This window comes from Pezoporus wallicus, unplaced genomic scaffold, assembly GCF_028554395.1.
Source record: "Pezoporus wallicus isolate ANWC-B61680 ecotype Strahan unplaced genomic scaffold, APGP_CSIRO_Pwel_v1 contig_13458, whole genome shotgun sequence".
Lineage (NCBI taxonomy): Eukaryota > Metazoa > Chordata > Aves > Psittaciformes > Psittacidae > Pezoporus > Pezoporus wallicus.
The window spans coordinates 964,690-985,759 of NW_026635549.1; the positions used below are offsets into that span (position 1 = coordinate 964,690).

At 40.6% G+C, this 21,070-nt stretch overlaps 1 protein-coding gene across 7 annotated transcripts in view; it reads right to left on the reverse strand.

Annotated features, from left to right (window-relative positions):
- The window catches only part of DLG2 (discs large MAGUK scaffold protein 2), a 995,744-nt gene that overhangs the window by 814,297 nt on the left and 160,377 nt on the right, over positions 1–21,070 (reverse strand). For 3 of the 7 annotated variants that reach the window (XM_057396721.1, XM_057396726.1, XM_057396732.1), the window contains one exon: positions 13,473–13,547. The exons of the other annotated variants lie outside the window; for them this stretch is intronic. In XM_057396721.1, the coding sequence (XP_057252704.1) occupies positions 13,473–13,547 (75 nt within the window). The remainder of the gene's footprint in view (positions 1–13,472; positions 13,548–21,070) is intronic. 7 annotated transcript variants of the gene reach the window in all.

Below are 21,070 nucleotides of genomic sequence, written 5' to 3' on the forward strand. Positions count from 1 at the left end.
CTGGGTATTTATTCTATTATTTTATAAGGAATTGAAATCTAATTCATGAGCTCTCCCAGTGACACCTAAATCCTTTCTCACAGCCAATCTGTCCAATAAAGAGATGATCAGTCAGTGTAAGACTGTTTTTTCCAATGCAAATTACTATACTTAGAAAGGAGAAAATAACTGAGCTAGAGTTCAGTAAAATTCCATGTAAAGAGTTTGCTAAGCCTCATAAATTATTTTAAATTACCTAGCTTTTCTATCTATTCCGCATTGACTTGGCTAAGCAATGCAATCTAACTAATGTAGCTCCTCGCTCTTTCCTTCCACCTGCAAAGGTCCTGCAGTTTTGCACTGAACTGAGGGGTATTAGGTTCCATCACAACTCACCTTCTTGCTGCTCACCCAGTTTGTAGTTGGAGGTGCAGTTTGATCCTGATTTTTGAATATAATGCATCTCAAAAGAAAACCTAACAAATACATAGAGAAAAACCTAGCAACTTCAGTTCAAAAGCATTACCTCTGCCTATCATTTTCAGTGGAATCACTGACCTACTTTCCAGTGTCTCTCTGGGCTCCATTCTGAGTACAGTCACTACACTAGAGGGTTTCTGGTGGCTTTATTGTCATCAACTGCATATTGTCATCAACATTTCTGCCACACTACTGAGAAGAGCACAACAGAACTAGTTGCAGATCCACAAAGCATGGTCCCATATGAAGACAGGCTGAGGAAGTTGGGGCTGTTCAGCCTGGAGAAGAGAAGGCTGCGTGGAGACCTCCTAGCAGCCTTCCAGTATCTGAAGGGGGCCTGTAGGGATGCTGGAGAGGGACTCTTCATTAGGGACTGTAGTGATAGGACAAGGGGTAATGGGTTAAAACTTAAACAGGGGAAGTTTAGGTTGGATAGAAGAAGGAAATTCTTTCCTGTTAGGGTGGTGAGGCACTGGAATGGGTTGCCCAGGGAGGTTGTGAATGCTCCATCCCTGGCAGTGTTCAAGACCAGGTTGGATGAGGCCTTGGGTGATATGATTTAGCGTTAAGGTGTCCCTGCCCACGGCAGGGGGGTTGGAAGTAGATGATCTTAACGTCCTTTCCAACCCTAACTATTCTATGATTCTATGATTCTAAGAGCTGCCTGATCTGGCCTTGAGGTACTGGTTCCTTCAATGCAGCATGATGGCTAGAAGCAGAGGGAAATGCCCATAAGAAGAGCAATAAAAGGATATTTCTTAAATTCCCTGTCTCCTACTGCAGGTGCCTGCCTGACCTATGCACCTAAAAGAGATTATGATAGATCAGCTAAAGCCCTCCAGCTGAAGTAGGTTGAACCCTACTCACATGCCTGAATTGCCCCTTTGGGTAGAGAAGGTTGCTTCATTCTTTCCCATTAAAAGATGGATGGAGGATGAGATGCTGTTAGCATAATTGTATTTTTGTGAATGGTTTTGTTCAGAGTTCAGCACAAGCTTCATTCTGGAGGTCAAATCCCCATTTCCACCTTTCAGGGCAGTGCTATGAAGAGAGGCAAGAAATAAGGTTCAGACAGAGGACATCTCCATCCTACCTGAAAAAGGTGGCCAAGTTGTACCTGGCAAAATGAAAGTAGCTTCAGCATAAAGGATGGGAAATGTACTTTTGAACACTCTGGTGTCTGAAATCTTGGAGACATCTAAGCAGGGAGGAGGAGAGGGACAGGAATAAGCATGTGTTTTATGAATTGCCTACATGGACTTGGAAACTTAAACTTTGCCTAAGCTTATGTGGATCCAGGGCTCTGTAGTCCTTTGATGCATCCCTGTCTTAGACTCGCAGTTAGAGAGCCTATTTCACAGTAGCTCTTCCTGTTTGGAGCGTAGTGGCAAGAACAAGTAGCTATTTGCTATTAGCCAGCCCTTCCAGTTTTGTGACAACTGGGGCCTTCTGCCTCCTGTACAGAAAGGAAGATAAATCTGAGGCTTCTGGAGATGTGACAGTATCTTTAGGTAGTGATGAATAAACAAAAAATAAGAGTAAAGATAGAAAGATTGCAGTAGTAAGCAACCGAATCAAAGGCTGAATGAAAGGCTGTGGAACATCTGTTAAAGAGATCAGCCTACATTCACTTTTTTATGCTTTTGAGCCACATTATTTTAAAACAAAGAAGTCTAAACCACCTTAAACACTGATAGCTTCAACCTGTGTCTATGATGCATAGATTCCTGAAACATTCTTGTTTCTACACTAAGATTATAAAATATGCTATTAAGTCAATGTCTCGGGTTTGCACCCAAAAATTGAACACCCAAAATAGTGAGTTGTTTTCTTACTTCCTGTCTTTCCCCTGCACCCCCTTAAAAAAAAAAAACACCCAAAAACTTGAAATTTGGGGGTCTCTGTAGTACAATAAAATATGTTTTTCATTACGTTTCCTCAGTTTCAAGATAAAAAGTTTCTGACCCTGAACCATGAAACTGCTGGCCTTACAAAATTAAACATGGAATCTGAAATCATATCACACTGTTATGCAATACTGTACATATTAATAGATCTCAAAGACATTTAGGAAAGCAGCAAGTATTTGTATAGCTAGTTTGGCATAAACCAAGGGACAGACAGGGTGATTTTTCTTAGGGTTTTTTGAGAGCAAGCCAGAACTCAGAAGCTCCTTTGGAATAATTCCTAGATCCTTTATCCCAGTCCCATTCTGCCTCAAATCAGCCACGCTGCTGTGCATTTTGTGTAAATTCACCAGTAATAAGGGCTCAGAAATTAGCTGACGATTCTGTTAATTACCTATGAACCAGAACACAAAACAACTCTCGAACAAAGCTGCAGTGATCCTGTAGATTATCACAAAGTACAATCAAAAAATAGTACCCAACCTCCATGTCCAAAATACCATTTGGAGGTGGTGAAATAATCAGATGTGAATGAACAAAGATGTCAAGCTTGGTTTGGTAAATAGACCATTTAATAAGCTCTTTTCTCTGGGCGTTTACTGCTTAACAGCAGTTAAGCACATCTAAGAACCTAATAAACATGCAGTATGCTTAACTACCACTGTGAATGCTATGAATCCAAAAACCTAATTCAAATGTTTTCATTTTCAGAGGTGATAAACTGAGGAGACCCTTCCATTTTCATTTCAAAATCGATTTTGCCATTGATTTCACTGAAACAAAAGGTCTTACACAAGGACATCCTGTTAATTGGAAAAGTAATACTGTGAAAAGCTTCACAAGAAGAGCTCCACAGCTCCCTATCAGCCACAATGTAAAAAATTATAGGCAAAAAGCAACAGAAAATAAATAAGAAAAACATGAAAGATCTGCTCAAAGACTTTTTTTTATTGTAGAGGATGATGAATTTCATAGAAGTGATGTTGCAGAAAGCAGCAATTTGAATTTCATGAAAGGCAGCTGAAAAAACTACTGTTAAATCACCCCTTAAATCTCTAACACCGCTCTTCATGCACATATCTAAAGCAGGAGAAAATGCATAGCTGATGAGAATATAATCAAGTAGAATAAGTCTTTATACTACACTAGAAATCTGATAAGTATATACCTGATGAGTAAAAAAGTCCTTACTGCAGTTAAGATTTGATAAAGTAAATCACAAGATTTTATTATCAAACCAGTTCTTTATTAAAAAAAAAAATAAAAATCCATAACAGGATTCAAATTTTCAAGGTTCAATCACTTTTACTATCAAGAGAGAGAATGAGCAACCAAACCCTGCCCTGGTGCAAATCTAGGTTTACTTTACCATATCTGACAGTAGAATTTTGTTCTACTAAGATAAGTCTTGTTTTAATGAGTTTCGGTCTATCAAAAGTAGCTGCCCATCCATAACCACAAACTTGAGAAGTCTCTAAAGCAGGAAAGATATTCCAAGAGAGATATCACTCTGTACTTGACATCTTACCACACTTTAAGCATCAGCAATGGACTTCTATCAGCTGCAGAGGGTCTTTTGGGACTTTTTCTCTACCTGCTATCTTTAGGCCAACCTGAAGTTTTATGAACCATCCAAGGCTCAATCTCCTAATGCCAAATGTGACACAATTTGGCTGCTTAGCAGGGTGACCTGGATTGAGTTTAGAATCAAAGGCAGAGATGCAACAGATCAGGACATGCAATTCAGTTTTACAGTAAAGGGGTAAATCCAGGTATAATACAAACTCAATGATTCACCTGTTTTTTTACTGAGACTAGACTTTACATAGTGGCTTTTTGTATTTTGTGTTTGATCTTATCATATTTATGCAGTAACAGAGACCAACAGAGGGTCACAGTAGAAGTTAGACAGTGAATCATTTGCATATACTTGAGTTAGGTTTTCATGATAGTGTTTCCTGTAACAATGGATGACTGGGTTCAATATCCTGAGGTTTAATTCCTGTCCTTCAATCCAGTATTGCCATTCTGCTACTGTCATATAATCATAAAAAGGTTAAGGTTGGACAGAATCATAAGATCATCCAGGTCCAACCCCCCTGCCATGGGCAGGGACACCTTCCACTAGGCCAGCTTGCTCAAGGTTCTGTCCAGCCTGGCCTTGAACATTGCCAGGAATGAAGCATTCATCACTTCTGTGGGCAGCCTGTTCCAGTGCCTCACCACCCTCACAGGTAAGAACTTCTTCCGTATATCCAACCTGAACTTGCCTTGTTTTAGTTTAAATCCATCACCCCTTGCCCTGTTGCTATAATCCTTTATGAACAGTCCCTCTCCAACATCCTTGTAGCCCTCTTCAGATACTGGAAGGCTGCTATGAGGTCTCCACGCAGCCTTCTCTTCTCCAGGCTGAACAGCCCCAACTTTCTCAGCCTGTCTTCATACAGGAGGTGCTCCAGTCCCCTGATCATCCTCGTGGCCTCCTCTGGACTTGCTCCAACAGCTCCATGTCCTTATGTTGAGGACGCCAGAACTGTGCACAGTGCTGCAAGTGGGGTCTCATGACATTTAAATATTTTTAGGTGGCTATCCAGTGTGAGAAATCACTGCTTTCACTTATGACTGTTTACTTTTCTTATCACCTCTTCCACAACAATAAACAGTTTAGTAAATGCTCATCCATACAGGAATATCCCTCTTTAAGTACCTCAGAAGTAAGAATATGACAGGGAAGAAGCAAATGTGTGAAAAGAGAGCACCAACATAAGGAAGAGCACTCCCTTACCCCTTCTTCCATCCCCAAAATAATTCAAGAGCCAGCATTCCTTCAGGAAATTCCAGCCTGGTGACAGCAAAGGGAGTACCAGAGCAGTCAGACTGAGAGGCAGGTGGCACAGGAAAAAGGGGTAGAGCTGAACACCAGGTTCAGATTAGCTGGAGACAGGGACAGAGAGCTATTTATGCAGCAGAGATTGGTACAACTGGGGTAAGTTTGAGAGCTGGTGCCAGAGGCATGAAGAAGGAGGTACTGAAGTGTCTGTATAAAAATACATATGCATAGTACATATTTGTGGGAGGAAAAGCTCCAGCTTTGCTGTGGTTTTGCTTTTCCTTTAATTATACAGCATCCTATTTTAGATGTTTCCACCATACATTACAAACAATTCAGAGGAATACAGAATGCGTAGCCTTTAAATGTGGCTGCCCCTGAAACCCAGCTCTCAGTTGAGACAGTGATGGCAGCGCAGATTGCGGATCCAGTGGCTCCTACACAGTTTGGTTATCCCATTGCTCTACAGCTAGAGCACACAAACTGAAGGTAAATCTTAATTTTCATTACTGTGCCCAGCTGTAACAAAAAAATGTCCCAAACAACACAGAAATGAGAATTCCACAGGGAGGAGTAATTTCTATCAGCCTTTGAAGAAGACTTTTATATTACTTTCTTCAGAAACACCTGAGCAACACCTCCCTGACACAGAGGCTGCCCCAGTCCCAGGGCAGGATTCCCATGCTCATTTATGGCAGCATCTGAGTGATACCAACAGGGTCAAAGGGAGGTCCCCAAGCACTTCACAGGAAACACTCAGTACTTTTCAGGAATAAATCTTTGGAGAGCACATTCACTAAGACGGCTGTTCACAGCCATTTGTGTGATAAAGAGAGACCATTAGGTTTCTATATCCCTGTTAAGTGCAAATGACATTATACAGTATGTAAGTATTGAATGACTAACAGGACTTGAAATCTAAAAGTACAAATGAGAATGCCACTAAAACATATGGTCTACTGCAGTTAAATAGATTTTTATTCAAAGTATTAAGAAAAATGATGGTTGGTAAAATACTAGGTTATGTGAGATGCTGTATGTCTTGAACTGTGTCTGGATCCAATCCTGTATTCATGTGCATTTTGCCTGGAAGTCAATGGCAGCTCCACCTGTCTATGAAAGAATAGTTATAATAAACTGCTTGTTCAGCATAACCTAGAAGGAAAGTCTCACAGCTGAGGCTCTGATGTAGGTCACCACTTTGCCACAGACTTGTGTATCACTGAGGAAATCCTCTGGCATGAGATACGTCTTCAGGTCAGACACTCGTATCAGAGCTGGTTGTCAGGGTCTCCTTCATCATTACTCAAGATAAACACACCCTTCAATAGCCTGATTCATACTTGAAAGACCAGTCTTAAAGTGAACCACACCTTAAAGGTGTTTATAGCTCTTCAATAACATAAACCTGGCCAGATGAGTTTCACTCTCAGCACCTCTGAAACAGAATCATAGAATCGTAGAGTAGTTAGGGTTGGAAAGGACCTTAAGATCATCCAGTTCCAAGCCCCCTGCCATGAGCAGGAACACCTCACACTAAAACATGTCACCCAAGGCTCTGTCCAACCTGGCCTTGAAGAATACACATCAAATGAATTGGATACATAACAAATAGTGCTGAACAAGGCGTAGTTCGAATCCTTTGGCTTCCACAACTGCTTCAGCCACAAGTTTCTTCTATAGATTTTCACAGTGCCAAGCACAAAGAGGCTCTTTGCTAACATGCATACTCCAGATAACATTGTGACATGAGCTACTGAACCATGAGTCACAGTTTTTCCCTTCCCCTTGAGCCCAGTCCACCTGTTACTTATGTACACACACACTTCTTTAATTCATATGATGGACACTTCTGGTTTCCAAAAAAAACATAAAATCACTGCCTCATTTTATGCTGCAGCAGAGACAAATAATTAAAACAATTTAGCTCCTCTTACTGCAGGATGAAATACTTCTATGCAGTCATAATAACCGTATTTGCTGGTTACAGCAGGGTGTAAATAATGACTGAAGCCAACTTTGTTCTTGTGTATATCACCATAAACTCTTGATGCCTGAACTGCTTGTGTTTGACCTTAGCATGGAATTTCACATATCAGGAAAGCATGGCTTTTGGGTAGCAACATCCCCAGGATATCACCCTCAAGCTATGCATATGTTATCAGGAAGGCTCTACTCCAATAATGCATTTCCTCTGGGAATAATAAATACTGTAGAAGTTGGATGTGCACACTGTTTTTGAACTGCAGTGACACTGCCAAAATTTGGCTGGCTAAATCAGTGCTTAAACCAGAACTTTAATACAGTGTTCAGAAAAGCATCAGAACAGAATGGTTTTGTTTAAATGGTTTTTATTAGAATAGAATTGGGTTTTGTTTAAATTTTTGCTCACAAGCCTCATGAGTTGCAATGATTTTAAGCACTTAAATCTGCATTTGTTTCTCTATAAAAGTTTACCTTTAAGTAATTGCTGTCATAAGGATCAATACCGAGTTCCAGCTTAAAGAAAATTCCAATAACCACATTGGAAAGATTTTGTTCTAAGTTACGCACTGCTACACTTCTGCTGTAGAAACTTTCTGGAGCTTTCCATAAAACAAATAAAGCAATAAAGACAGCAAACATCCTATACATAATGTGCGTTTAATGAGATTACTCGCTGTAAGTAACTCATGCAAAATGCTTCCTGATGACAATGTCAAGCAGCTATGTGGGTCAGTCTGCGGATAATGGTTTCGTACAGCTCAATGTTTATTAGACTGCTTTTTAAACAAATTATCGCCTTTCCTTAAGGGTTTCTGTGCTTGTTTGGCAACTGTGAAACCCTTCCCTCATTTCCCAGGGATCACATGAACTGAAACAGGAGGAAGGTCCACATATGTCATAAATTAAGTCTCTATATTGCATTGTCAAAGGTCTATTACCATTTTTTAAACTCTTCTCCCCCCTTTTTTCCATACTTTTTAATGAAATAGAGTAGCAAACAGCTTCTTTTGCCCTATTTCTCTCAATAGTTGCTCCTGAACCCTTCTGTTAACACATTCTCTGATAGCGTCTGCCTCTACCCAAGCATGAAGCATTTGCTGCCCTGCTGGGATGTGCTGTGGTTTGCTGCTAATCCAACACTACCTTAGCCTAGCTGGAACTTTCCCTACTGAATCTGTAAATCAGATTACAGCAGAGATGCCACAACTCTTCAGCACCTCTAGCTGCAGCCAAAACCAATAGGAACAGCATGTTTTTCCCCAGGGATGCCTGGAGAGGGGTGGTGCAAATGAAAAGGAAGCATCTGACTGCTACCAAGGGGAAGGGGGATTTAATCGGCTGTTGTATAAAGTAGCTTCACAGGCAATTGGTGACAGACTCAGCAGTGCAGGGTACAGACAACTACTTTAAACAGTTAAAGGGTGGACAGCAAACTGCCTTGAGCAAAGAGAGGTACAGGAGTCTTTGTAATGAAGATGATTTGCAGGAATACAGTGACCCAGTAGAAGCACGCATGGCATTAATTTAATACCTCCTTTAACAATAAAGCTGAGGTTTAGCACTCAGAATTTTCCACTACCATCAGCGCCAAGGTGAAAGACAGAAGAACAGATCATCGTGTTAACAGCTCAGTTTTCAAATGTTTCACGTTAGCCATAAAAAACTTTCCCCACCACCCGGATTGTCTGTGGAATTTATTATCCAGCAATGTTTTAATAGGAAAAGACTTGAAGCTTAGAGAGAGACAGAGCCTGCAATAGGCACAAAGGCACTTTCTGGAGTGCAGAGCTATTCATTTATTTTATAGAGCACATCTACACAGGAAAGGAAGGGACATCGCTCCAAAGCACAAGGTCCCGGGAGAGGGACAAATCCAGGCAAACACAGCCATTTCTTTGGTTTGTGTTTAAGAGAGCAAGATTGATTTTAGGAGCAATTGTTCCAGACTCATAACCTTAAAACAAAGCAGAATATGCATGTTTCAATATGTTTCTGCTTGGCTCCATTATGTAGAGCACAACCACCAGAATTAACATGCATTTCATCTTTCCAAGAGTATGTATTTCTTTAAAACAAGACATGTGGAGGGAGTCTGAATACAAAAACCTTGATTAGTTCGAACCAGGAATGTTTATAGGTTAACTCCCAGATCAGGCTGAATTCCAATACTGTGCAGGGCATCGCTGCATTCCTGTCTCTCCAGTGTTCCAAATAAACTGTGAAAAGGGAAAGCCAGAGTAACTTTATCTCCTGTGCACTGATTTATCTCATGTAAACAGGGTAATAATATCCTGCACATGTATGCAGGTTCAAAGAGGTCTGACTTTTGCTCTCCTTGTGTTACAGATATAGGTAAACCGAGGGGCAGAAAGACTGAGGGCTCAGCTGCAAAGCAGGCTGGCAGCCAAAACTTGTACTGAATCTCTACACCTGTGTAAAGCTGCAGCCCATGAGCTATCACAGCTTATGTGGCTGCTGCATTTCCCTGTGAGGACCCTCGCTCAGATTCTCCTACCCTTAAAATCACTGTCCCCTTCTTCACATCAAGGGGGCAGCTGATGCTGAATGAGGCTCCTTTGCCTTTTGTGCTCACACATACTTTTCTGCTCTCTCCTGCTGCTTCTCAGTGCCAGATGACTCCCAAAAGGGGAATCTTTCTGTGGAAGGGGACTAGGAAAGTGGGACAAGGAGCTCTGCTGAGACTGCAGCAGGGAAAAACAGAGGGATCCTGTTGATGCTGCAGGGTGAGATAAGGTGAATGCTTACTCTGAATGCCAAAGTCAAGAAACCCTGTCAACGGGGCTGGAAGAAAAGACAACCAAGAATGTTTTTGCAACAGAGGAATGGCCTCTGATGCTTCATTATCTTTGCATAATGGATCTAGCTAGCGAGCAACCCTGGTGATAGGAAGGTTTAGTAAGCTAAAAAGCAGTACAGTGAACTCCTTTTGGAGTATGTGATAATCAAGCACTACAAATCCTTCAGAAGACATGACTGAAAGTGCAAGAGCAGACAAAGCCACCCTTAGGTAATTCCCTTGATTAAAACCCTCAGGCTTAAAATGAATCTAATTAAGGACATTGTGAACGCACAGAAAAGCCGTATTCACTTATGTCCTCTGTTGCAGATGGTGAGTTGCCAAACAGAATCGAGACTCTTAATTGCAAAAATCATCAGCAAATTCGAAAAGGGTGGTAAATTAGGGACTGCAAAAGTCAGACTGTTGCATAACAGCAACGCTGCTCTTGCATTACATGGGAAACGTGCTCTCAAGAGAAGATACACTGCTTTTAATACAAAACTGTTGAAAAAGGAGAGAAAAACCTAGCCCAGACCAGTGCCATCCTGAGTGACACAGACAGCAAAACTGATGAATGAGGATACCCTTTCCATCAGGTTCATTTTCCTTCATTATTTGACATTACACCACTGTTGAGTAGCACCCGAGTTCCCGCTATGGTCACCTAATGGAGTTGTCACAACTGGCCAGATCTCTGCTTGCGTTTTTTTGTTTTGATCTGTCAAGCCTTTCATAGCAGGTAATATGCTCTGATGCATCACTGGAAATTCTCATTTCATTAATCAGCTTTCTATCAAAATGCTGACATTTCACAGATATTCTTCTCCAATAAAAGCAAGGCAATTAAAAAAGTACTTTTGAAATCAGATGGGGAAAAACACTGACCATACAGAAGTTCATTTTTGTCTGATTTAATTTTCCCGAACTGTCTGCATGAGTCTCCCAAGAAATCTACTGAAGTATGGTAAAGAAAGCTTATAAATGTCTGACACATCAGGTAGACAGAAAAATCTGTTTCGCTGCAAAGAAAATGGTTTGATAAAAAAGAAGCAGGAGGTATTTGGGAATTACAACTTATTTCTGGGGTAGAGCTGAGCTCTTTCACTCCATTCAACTTCTATAATCAAGCAAAATATAGATAGAAGCAAGCTCCAAGTAGGCAATCACCTCAAGGACCACACACATTCTATAACCAAAAAAAAAAGCAACTAAGTGAATGGCTGAATTGTATTCTAACAATAAGTTGGGCCTTTTTTTCATAGACTCATAGAATGATTTGCGTTGGAAAAGACCTTTGATGCTCATCCAGTTCCAACCCCCTGCCACGGGCAGGGACACCTTCCACTAGAGCAGGTTGCTCCAAGCCCCATCCAACCTGGCCTTGAACACTGCCAGGGATCAGGCAACCACAGCTTCTCAGGTCAACCTGTTCCAGCGCCCCAGCACCCTCACAGGGAAGAACTTCATAATATCTCAACTAAATCTCCCCTCTTTTACTTCAAACCATTACCTCTTGTCCTAATGCAAGCAGCTCTATTAAAAACTCTGTCTCTCATCTAAGTCCCCCTTTAGTATTAAAAGGCTGCAATAAGGTATCCCCAGAGCATCGTCTTCTCCAGGCTGAACAAATCCAGCTCTCTCAGCCTGCCTCTACAGTAGAGGTGCTCCAGCTCTCGCTGTATCTTCATGGCCTCTGGACTCACTCCAACAGCTCCGCATCCTTACGCTGGGGGCCTCAGAGCTGCATCTTGGTGTCATCTGCAAATTTGCTGAGGGTACTTTCAATCGCACTGTCTGTATTGCTGATTAAGTTATTAAGCAGTATTGGTCCCAGAATCAGTTTCCACTGTAACAGTTTAAAAATAACACTTCTTGGAATTACTCTGATCTTAGACCAGTTCTAGTGCTAACAAAGACAATAAAACTCGATCCTCAGTTTATCATCTTTTGTGACAACATAGAACTTTGCAAGATAGAAGGTTTATACATATTAGCTATGCACGCATACATATCTGGTGTAACAAGAGACAAACTAAACAAATAATAGTAAAGTTAAATGCTTTTATTTTTGACATTTTGAGAAACAAATATCATAAAGAATACCCAAAGCATTTAAAGCCTCTATTTGAAGAGTCAGGTCTTGATGTTAGTGGAAATCATTGAGTACAACTGTTCCCAACTTACTGCAAATACCCAGTACACTTCCAGTTCTCAAAGCACCACACTACCATACTTGTGCTCATGCTGCAACGCTTTCAATATAACAAAACAGACCAAAACAAGACCACATCATAAAGTCAATCCAAAGCCTTTGAGAATGGAAAATAGTAATTAAGAAGAATTAAAAATTAGTTACTGGGCTAGATCCTCACCTGGTAAAAAAAAATGCTTAGCTCAACTGATCAATCAATACTTTTAAGTGGGTCAATTTCAATACAGCTTAACAATGATATAATGAATTTTAACATATTGGAAGTACAACCGAAACCACAGAGTTTACCATCATTTGCAAGATAGTGAGAGACTGAGGGAGAGTGAAAACTTGAATTCATTTCACATTCATCTGCTCATAAAAGGTGACAAGTTGATAGCTGTGGACCAACATCATGCTATGGTTCAGAGCCAAAGAAAATGTCAACTAAATCCTGCCAATTCCTCAGCTGAGATAAATCATCCTAGCTCTATTAGTCAGCCCTCCAACTTCCAGCATCCAAGGATTTGGCTTTATCTACAAGATATGTTCAGACAAGATATTAATCAATGCAGTGTCAACTTGATCGCAGTTTCTTTTTTCTCTTCAAATATTACTTTGTCTTTGATAGTTAAAAGCAAATCTCACTGAAGTCATCTAATTGGCAGAAGGAGGAAAGTATTTACGAAGGCTGTTCCCTATAAACCCAGCAGACTAAGTGCCCATCACCTCCAAAGTTGTTTCTATCTAATTGGGCAAATTTTCCCAATAGTTAGTTCATAAAACACTTGGAATCATCAGTCTTTCTTTCTTCCATGAGATTGTGGAAAAGAATAGATGCATCTCCCCTTCCTTGTGTCACCACCTGCATCTAGGGACAGCCTGGTACTTTGAACACCAGCTGTTTCTGGCAGACCCTGAAGGAGCTTATGAATGAATTCCCATAAACCGTGTCCATAACCAGGCAAAACAAGCAGGCTTCCAATCATCACACACAGCTGGAGCTCAGAGTTATAGCAATCAACAGCAACCCCACGCTCTTCTGAGCTGGACACAACAACAACCATAACATGCTTGACACTGATCCCCATTGCTCCATGTGGAACGAATTAAATTCCCAAAGAACTGGAGAAACCCTGCTCAGCCACTACCCAACATTTCAACAGCTCAGGCTTCCCAAGGAGTTTGGTCTGGCCTTAGGACTCATTTCTGCTCTTTCTCAAACACACTGGGCATGGATATTTTACCCGACTTACCATTCAGTCTCTCAAATCTTTGTATTAAAAGGCTCAAACTTACGGTAGAGTGCTGAATGGGTATCCAGGCAGGTGTTTCAACTGAGCATTTGTGGGATGGGCATCTGCCATGGCTTTGCTGCAAATAAGTGAAAATGGCATTATACACAACACAGTATGTGCTGCAGTCGCTAGGCGCAATGGACTCCATTCCAGATGGAGCACCTAGGAGTATGCTAGTATCCCTTACACCTCACAAAGTCATTTTCCACTGTCATGTAGGGAAAACATTCAGCAGTTTGCAGGATCAAAAAGGCTTCAACAGTTATCCATTAATGGTGCTTTGAAGTTCTCATTTATGTGGGTGAACATATCCTTCATCCACTCTGAACCCCAAGCATGTGCCATCTGGCTTTCCTCCACTCTGTAGTTTTTCGAGAACAGTGGAGCTTTAAATAGTAGGTAGAGGTCGGGTTTTTTTTTCCCATTTCATGATGGGCTGCATTTTTCCTGTATGTTCTCTTTAAATCGGCGATAGCAGCAGCCGGAACCACCCCAGGGTTATTTTCCAGGAGGAGTTGGTCTGTCCCAAATTTTTAGTGTGTGTTTCTTTGCTGAGCAGAACGCTCTGCCTGATCCCCAGATTTGCCCCTGAAGGACACGGAGGCAGGCATCCAAGATTCCTGCAGTTCTCTGAAACTGCAGAACCAAAAGAGTGAGGGGTTAATTTAAAGGCTAATGTTCCACATGGCAGTGCAAGATGCAACCGTCAGGCCTTCGGGGTGATCTTCCTGTAATTTCCCTTGCATTTGCAGTGATTCAATTACACTCTAGCAAAGGTTTGGAGCCCATCGGAACAAATTGCACAGCAGATTGGGTCAGAGTCCCTGAAGAAAAGTTCAGACTAAATTCTGGTGTCTGTCACCATTACTCTCAGCATTTCACACATGAGTCAAACTATTATTTAGCTCCTTGAATTGGAGGACTTTTGTAATCATGTGTGTTCCTGAAGCTGGAAATAACATGGAGAAAAAAAAACCTTTTATTTTCATTTAGGCCAGATATATTTCAAGCAACTACATTCCACCTTTCTTTTCCCCATGCTGAGAGCAAAGGAGAGCAACCTCTGCAAACACTGATGATTAGGCTTCATGCAATTTTCAATTTGAGTCAGACTTATGAACGTGAACTAACGAAGCACTATAAGTGCTTTGTGCTTTACCATCAAAAAGCAAACATTTGTAAAGCATTGCAATACAAAATACTTTTATAAGTAAAATAAAATAAAAAAATAAAAAGGAAAAGCTATACATATCAGTTTCAGCTTTATATTCCCCAAACATTACAAGCTGGTTATTTTTTATATTTTCAGTTAGACAACTTTAAGGAATATTGTCCTGGTTTCACCTGGGAGAGAGTTAATTTTCTTTCTAGTAGCTGCTGCAGTGCTGTGTTTTGGCTCTAGTCTGAGAACAATGTTGATAACACATCAATGTTTTAGTTGTTACTCAGTACCATTTACTCTGATCAAGGACTTTTCAGTCTTATGCTCTGCCCATGAGGAGGGGCACAAGAAGACGGGAGGAAGCAAAGGCAGGACCCCTAACCCAAACTAGGCAGAGGGGTATTCCATACCATAGAACATCATGCTCGGTATAAAAAATGAGGGATGCTACCCAGAAGGGACCAATCGCTCAGCATCAGTCAGTGGGTGGTAAGCAATTGTATTGGGAACCACTTGGGTTTTTTCTTCTCTCTTTTTGTTACCTCCCTTTTCATTACAATTATTAGTAGTAGTATATGTTTTACTGTATTTCAATTATTAAACTCTGCTTATCTCAACCCACATGTTTTACCTTTTTCCAATTCTCCTCCACATCCCACCAGGGAAGGGGAGGAGTAAACAAGTGCCTTTGTGGTATTTAGCTGCTAGGTGGGGTTAAACCACGACAAATATTCACAAAAACAGCTAGCAAGCAAGAAGCATTGTACCTTTAGATGCAAATTTAGAAAGTCTTGCTTAAAAGGATTTGGAAAAGTCACTGCTATCACTGCAGTGGTACCCTGCGGGTGTGTGTTATCTGATGTAAGGAAGGGATGAATGCAACAGCAAACTATGTAATCCTATCAAAGTAATAAAAGTATAAATGCATTTTGATCAAAAGACTGCATGAATTATTGCTAATTATTTGTTCCTTTCTTTAATAATGGTACATCTTCAGCCTTTAATCCCAGCAAGATAAAAACAAGAATATTAACAATTTGCTTTGGACAGGAAACTTTATTCTGACCTAAAAGGCTGATCTTACAAACTCAGGAAACCATGTGTAACCTGGTTGGCAGGAGAGTCCTCAGAAAGACGCCTAACACTCTCAAAGAGGATAAATCTACAAAATAAAAGCTCCAGATCTCACAGCAGGAGGGACTACTTCTCTGCAAGTATTCTTGACTTTGAGATTTGGAACAAAATTCTCCCAAGGCCCATGACACATGCGGATATTGAAAGACCAGAAAGACAGAGGTAACTGGGAATTGCTCGTAGGCAGCAGTTCTCCAGAGGTCCCAGTTTCTCACCAGGGCTGGGCCGATCATGGATCTGTTCTGTAGGGTGACCTGCAGAGTCTGGCCTTTCACAGCGGGAAATTTGGGTTACTGTGCTGATAATATGACATTGCACTGGCATCGTTTGAGAAATGCATGTAGTTCAAGCACGAGGACTGAACACTGTTTTACAGCTTTTGGGGGATTAGGGGGCATTGGGTTTGTTTATATTATTACTGATTTCTTATTTGAAAAATCATTACTTTTTGTATTAATACCTTTCACACCTTACACTCTTACCTAGCTCAAATAGTTCTAAGAAATAAGGCTGTGCACCAGTTGCTGGTTCTGCTTTCCTTCCTAAAAGTGCTCAATTATTTTTGTTTTTAAATCAGCCAAAAGCTCCAACATGTCACAGCTAGAGCCACCAACTGAACAAAAAATAACCCAAAAGCTCAACAGCACATAAAGTATTCTGCAAGCATAGGCAATACAAGTAAACGTAGGAATAACTATGTTGGGAATTATCTGTGGGCTGTAGAAGGAATTAATTGCATTTCATTATTACTGCTAACATTTTCCCCATTTTAGGAGTTTGGTGAGCATATGGAGTAAAGATTCTGGTCCACCACTACACTGAAAAGTAAAAACCTGAAAAGTGATGAAAATCCATCACTGAAATCATCTTTCTTCAGACAGCTTTCAAGGGAGGACAGAATTACCTTTAGTCTGCTTTTGACGTTTAGTAATATTTATATGCAAAAAGAATATGTCTTATTTTGCTGTTTGGAAGAATACGTTCCAATAAAAGACTTCTCAGTCTGAAATGGAAACAGGAAGGCTGCTTCTCCATAGCTTATGAATGAGTGATTTCCACAATCTTGTTTTACTGCCTGTCTTTGAGGATACCCAGCCTCCTGCACTAAGCTTCACCCCTGAGACAGCTCCAGTGTACTGATAGACACAACTATCCAGGCATAGGCTTTATCGCAGCTTCATGCAATCAGAGACTTCAAAATATGCAATAAGATCTACAGGTTTTGTAATTTTTGCATAAAGAGACCTTAGGACACAAAAGAATAATGCCATTCTCATTGCTGCATTCACATCAGTCACAGCTTTTTTTCTGGGTTGATAAATTGCACAGCAATAATACAGTCAGGAAGCAATGAAGCGATGACCAAAGTCAGACAGAGATGAAAACCTCCTAGTCAGAGACAGTGCAATCCCTTTTCTGGAGGCCCTGTTACATGTAATCCCTAATCCAATCGGTTTATCAAGCGTCCAGAAATGCAGACCCCATAGGTAACCAGGACACAGAAAAGCATCAATTTCAGAAGACAAAACCAAGGCTGCAAGCCCTTCAGAGTCAATGTACAATATCTACCTTCCCGGCATAAAATATTTAAGCTAGCTTCTTTCCTACATGCTTTTTCTCACTCAGATGTTAAAATAAGTGACTGCTGTTAACACTGGTTAGGAACATCAGTATAATGTATCTTGCAGATACATTAATGTAATGCAGAGTGGTGGCATCAGTCCCACTGCAGTATTGGGACTGAAATACTGAACATTGGATTGGAAGGGGAGAGCTTTGTGGCACTGCACAAGACAGTCTTCAGGTGACAGAGATGCAGATGGACATCAGCAAGCTCTAGGTAAGATGTGAAGAAAGAATTCCTCTTTTGTGGTGTGTGATCAACTATAGTAACTGCTAAGGTTGTTTAGAGGACTTGAAGAGCAAATACGTATAATTTATTGCCACTTTCTCATAGGTGAGACTATATGTATATATATCATCAATACCAAATTCTGATGGCCAAATATGGCCTAATGTGATTCTGGCTGGAGACACATTTGGAAGCAAATCTTAGCTATGAAGGAAGATGTAACAAAATCCAGGAGGGATATTTAGGAATATTTCTTCTACTAAAGCTTCAGGGCTCACTGAACTGCAACACTCTAAGATCTGATTTGGTATTCTTTCTCAGAGAAGATATTGGTGGTCAGAGTCAAAAGCAGCCACAGGTGGGATTCTCTTTGTATCCACTGGAATGGCCAAGAATATGATTTGCAAATTATATGCAAGTCCTTGAGTGAGGTCTCCGGTAGCAAAAGATTTGGCTGAAGTCAAACGCAGTGGAACATATTTAGCTACTCCCACACATCCTTGCAAATTATCTTCTCTGATGCAGACGATTCCCTGGAGATATGGAAATTGTAGATTTCAACTAAAGGTCTCAACTAAAGGTCTTAACAGAGGTCTCAACAGAGGTCTCAGACTGTGTAAAATACAATCATATAGTAGGCCAGACCTCTGACCTAATGATTCACTCATAAAAAACCATCCCCTTCTCCTTGACTTCACACATCCTTTTGCTTTTTCAGACTTGCATTGCATCAGGTTAACAGAGAGAGAAGAAAATTTGCATATTAGTAGCAGGCAGATTAAAACACCAAAGAAATACATGATTATGTTGAAGATGCGTGCCAGGAGACACAACTTTTCTGCTTTTAGTGGCCTATTGGACATTGCAAAGAGCCTATTTTGTCAGCTTCTGCTACTTGAAATGCATAAAAATGCAGCTCATCTTGGCACTGGGAAATTATCTTCCCACCTCCACCCAGGCCCTCTGAATATTAGAGAAGGGATGCTAAGGATGTATAGCTCTGCTATCATCAGGCAGCATTATTATTAATTGAGCAAGGATCAGGCTCTTGTTTTCTTTTTCCTGCTCAGTATCTCCCACCTTTCCTTGTATCTGCAGCTCTCCACTGCTGTGCACTAGTATTAAGCCCCAACCATATCTGCCTGAGCAGTTAATTGAACATTTTCTCTTCTCCATTTATAGAGCTATTCATAGATTTATGAAACAAATCACCATTCTCCTTTCACAGTTAAAACCAGCCTAAATAAAGACAACTCCCTAAAATCAGCAAATTATAATCTAACAAAATAGATTGGAAATTTCAGTTGCACTAAACAGGGTCAATGCTTGGAAGAAACGAAATGTCACTCAGAAATAGAGATCAGAGTAATTCTTTTCTATTCCTGCTATTGCCATAGAGACCAAGGGAGGGGGAAGACAGGGAAGAAGAGATTTAACAGACTTAATTCTTCCTGAAATTTATAATTAACTACAAGGGAAAAGGGACAATTACCATATTTCTAAAGAATAAAGAAGAAAAAAGTTGAGCTTTTGACAAGATATAATTACAAGACATTACATATGCAATGCACATTGGTTTGTTCTGTGTAATTTTCTTGAGACTCTCCCCCAAAAAGTGGTTTTTTTCCTAGAAAAGACAACATGTATCTCATCAGTTTACATTCAGATTTTGAAATCCAAAAGCCAGAAGCTTGTAATAATTGTCCCAAAATTTAACACTGGGAAATAAAGATTTGAAATAGATACTCAGATATACTCCCCATGTGTCAAACATCTATGGGTATATTGTCCAGCTAAGATCATTGAAAAGGAACTTCCCGCTCTTCTAAGACTGTGCAGTTTAGCCAGCAGCACACCCATAGTCATCAAAGCTGTCCTCAAGTACCACTTCAGAATGGAGTTTACTAAATTACATGTAAATTGCATGGATTCAGCTCTATCCCACTTTCAGGGACTGGCAGGAAAACACCACAGTTTGAAGTGCTCATCACCACCTAATAATGACTATAGAAAAAGATTTTAATTTTAGCTAAATGTGAATCTCTAGGGGGGAAATCATTACGTTCCCTTTGTTTTGAGTTTGTTATAGCCAGGAAATTCAACACAAAAATCTTAGCCAGGCAGTTTATGATTTCAAACTGTAATGATTCAAAGCCTGAAGCCTTGCAAGGAGAAAACAACAAATGTTGCCCAAATCTATTAACAATACACGGGCACATAGAAATGTGGCTTTTTTTTTGTTTCCTATCCAGCTAAATTTAAATCAGACCCTCACATAGTGCAGCTTCCTACAGCTCTGCTACTTTTCGTAAGATTATACGAGTATACAACACCTGAGGGATTGGTTCAAGCTCAGTATTCATACCTAGCTTTATAATTTCCTAATGTGGGGACTGACTCTACAGCCTTTCGGGCACATACAGATGATCTTGTAAGAAGGCCCACAAAATAAATTGAACCTCATTCTTTAAGTACGTACCTTTCCAAACCTCTAGTATTTGGGGTTTTTCAGATTAACACATTATAATTGGGGAAAGGTGGTAAACAGGCCTATTTTCTTCAGTAAGGCCAATTATAAAAGCACTTCATAAATAAATAGTCTGTTAGTTATTTGCATTGGCATCAGGCCACCAGAATCAATAACTCAAACTAACCTCATGGTGGATTCACCCCTGCAAGGTGAGACCAACAGCTGGCATATAAGGTGTGGACCTGCCCTCCACCTCCAGCAGGTGACCTGATCTGATTTACCACTCTGCCCTTCTGAGAGCATCTTGGGACTTGGTTTTACTGCTGCTCTAAATCAGAGAGGCTGGAGGTGAGGTCACTCCAGTGGTGCCACCTGCACATTTTCCCACTCTTCAGCCAAGTTCTAAAAACACTCTTTAAATCAAATGTGTTGGCACTGGGAGTAAACTGTGTTGGATAAATGCTGAATGAGTGTTTCCCCCTCACTTGGAGAATCCACAGTATTCTAATGAGACACAAGACCTGCTCCTACCTTTCCTAAGCATGGCACACTGATTTATAATGATACTTGATATACACTGGTAGTTTCAAAGTCAAGCCACAGCAACCCCTCTCTCAGATTCACAGTGATGCTACTAAGGACATGAGCTCTGAATTTTGCCTTGTCTTCCACTTTGGGACTAGGGGGAAAGGAAAGCTAACACTAAACAAAAAGACATGGTGCATATTGTACAGCTCTTCTCTGCTTCATTCTTCATGCTGCAAAGTGGGGTGATGAGTGCATAGAGTGGAAGACACCTACAGAAAAGTCATACATCAGCCAGGGTCTAAGGCAGATGTTGGTCGTGTACTTGACGCAGTGGATGTTTATTTTCCACAATCATTGCACATATCGAGACTTCTGCTTTCACATCTGTCAGAGTTTTGCCTTAAGTGCACACATTGGTGTCCTCTGTTCCAAATACATTGCTGGATGAGCGGA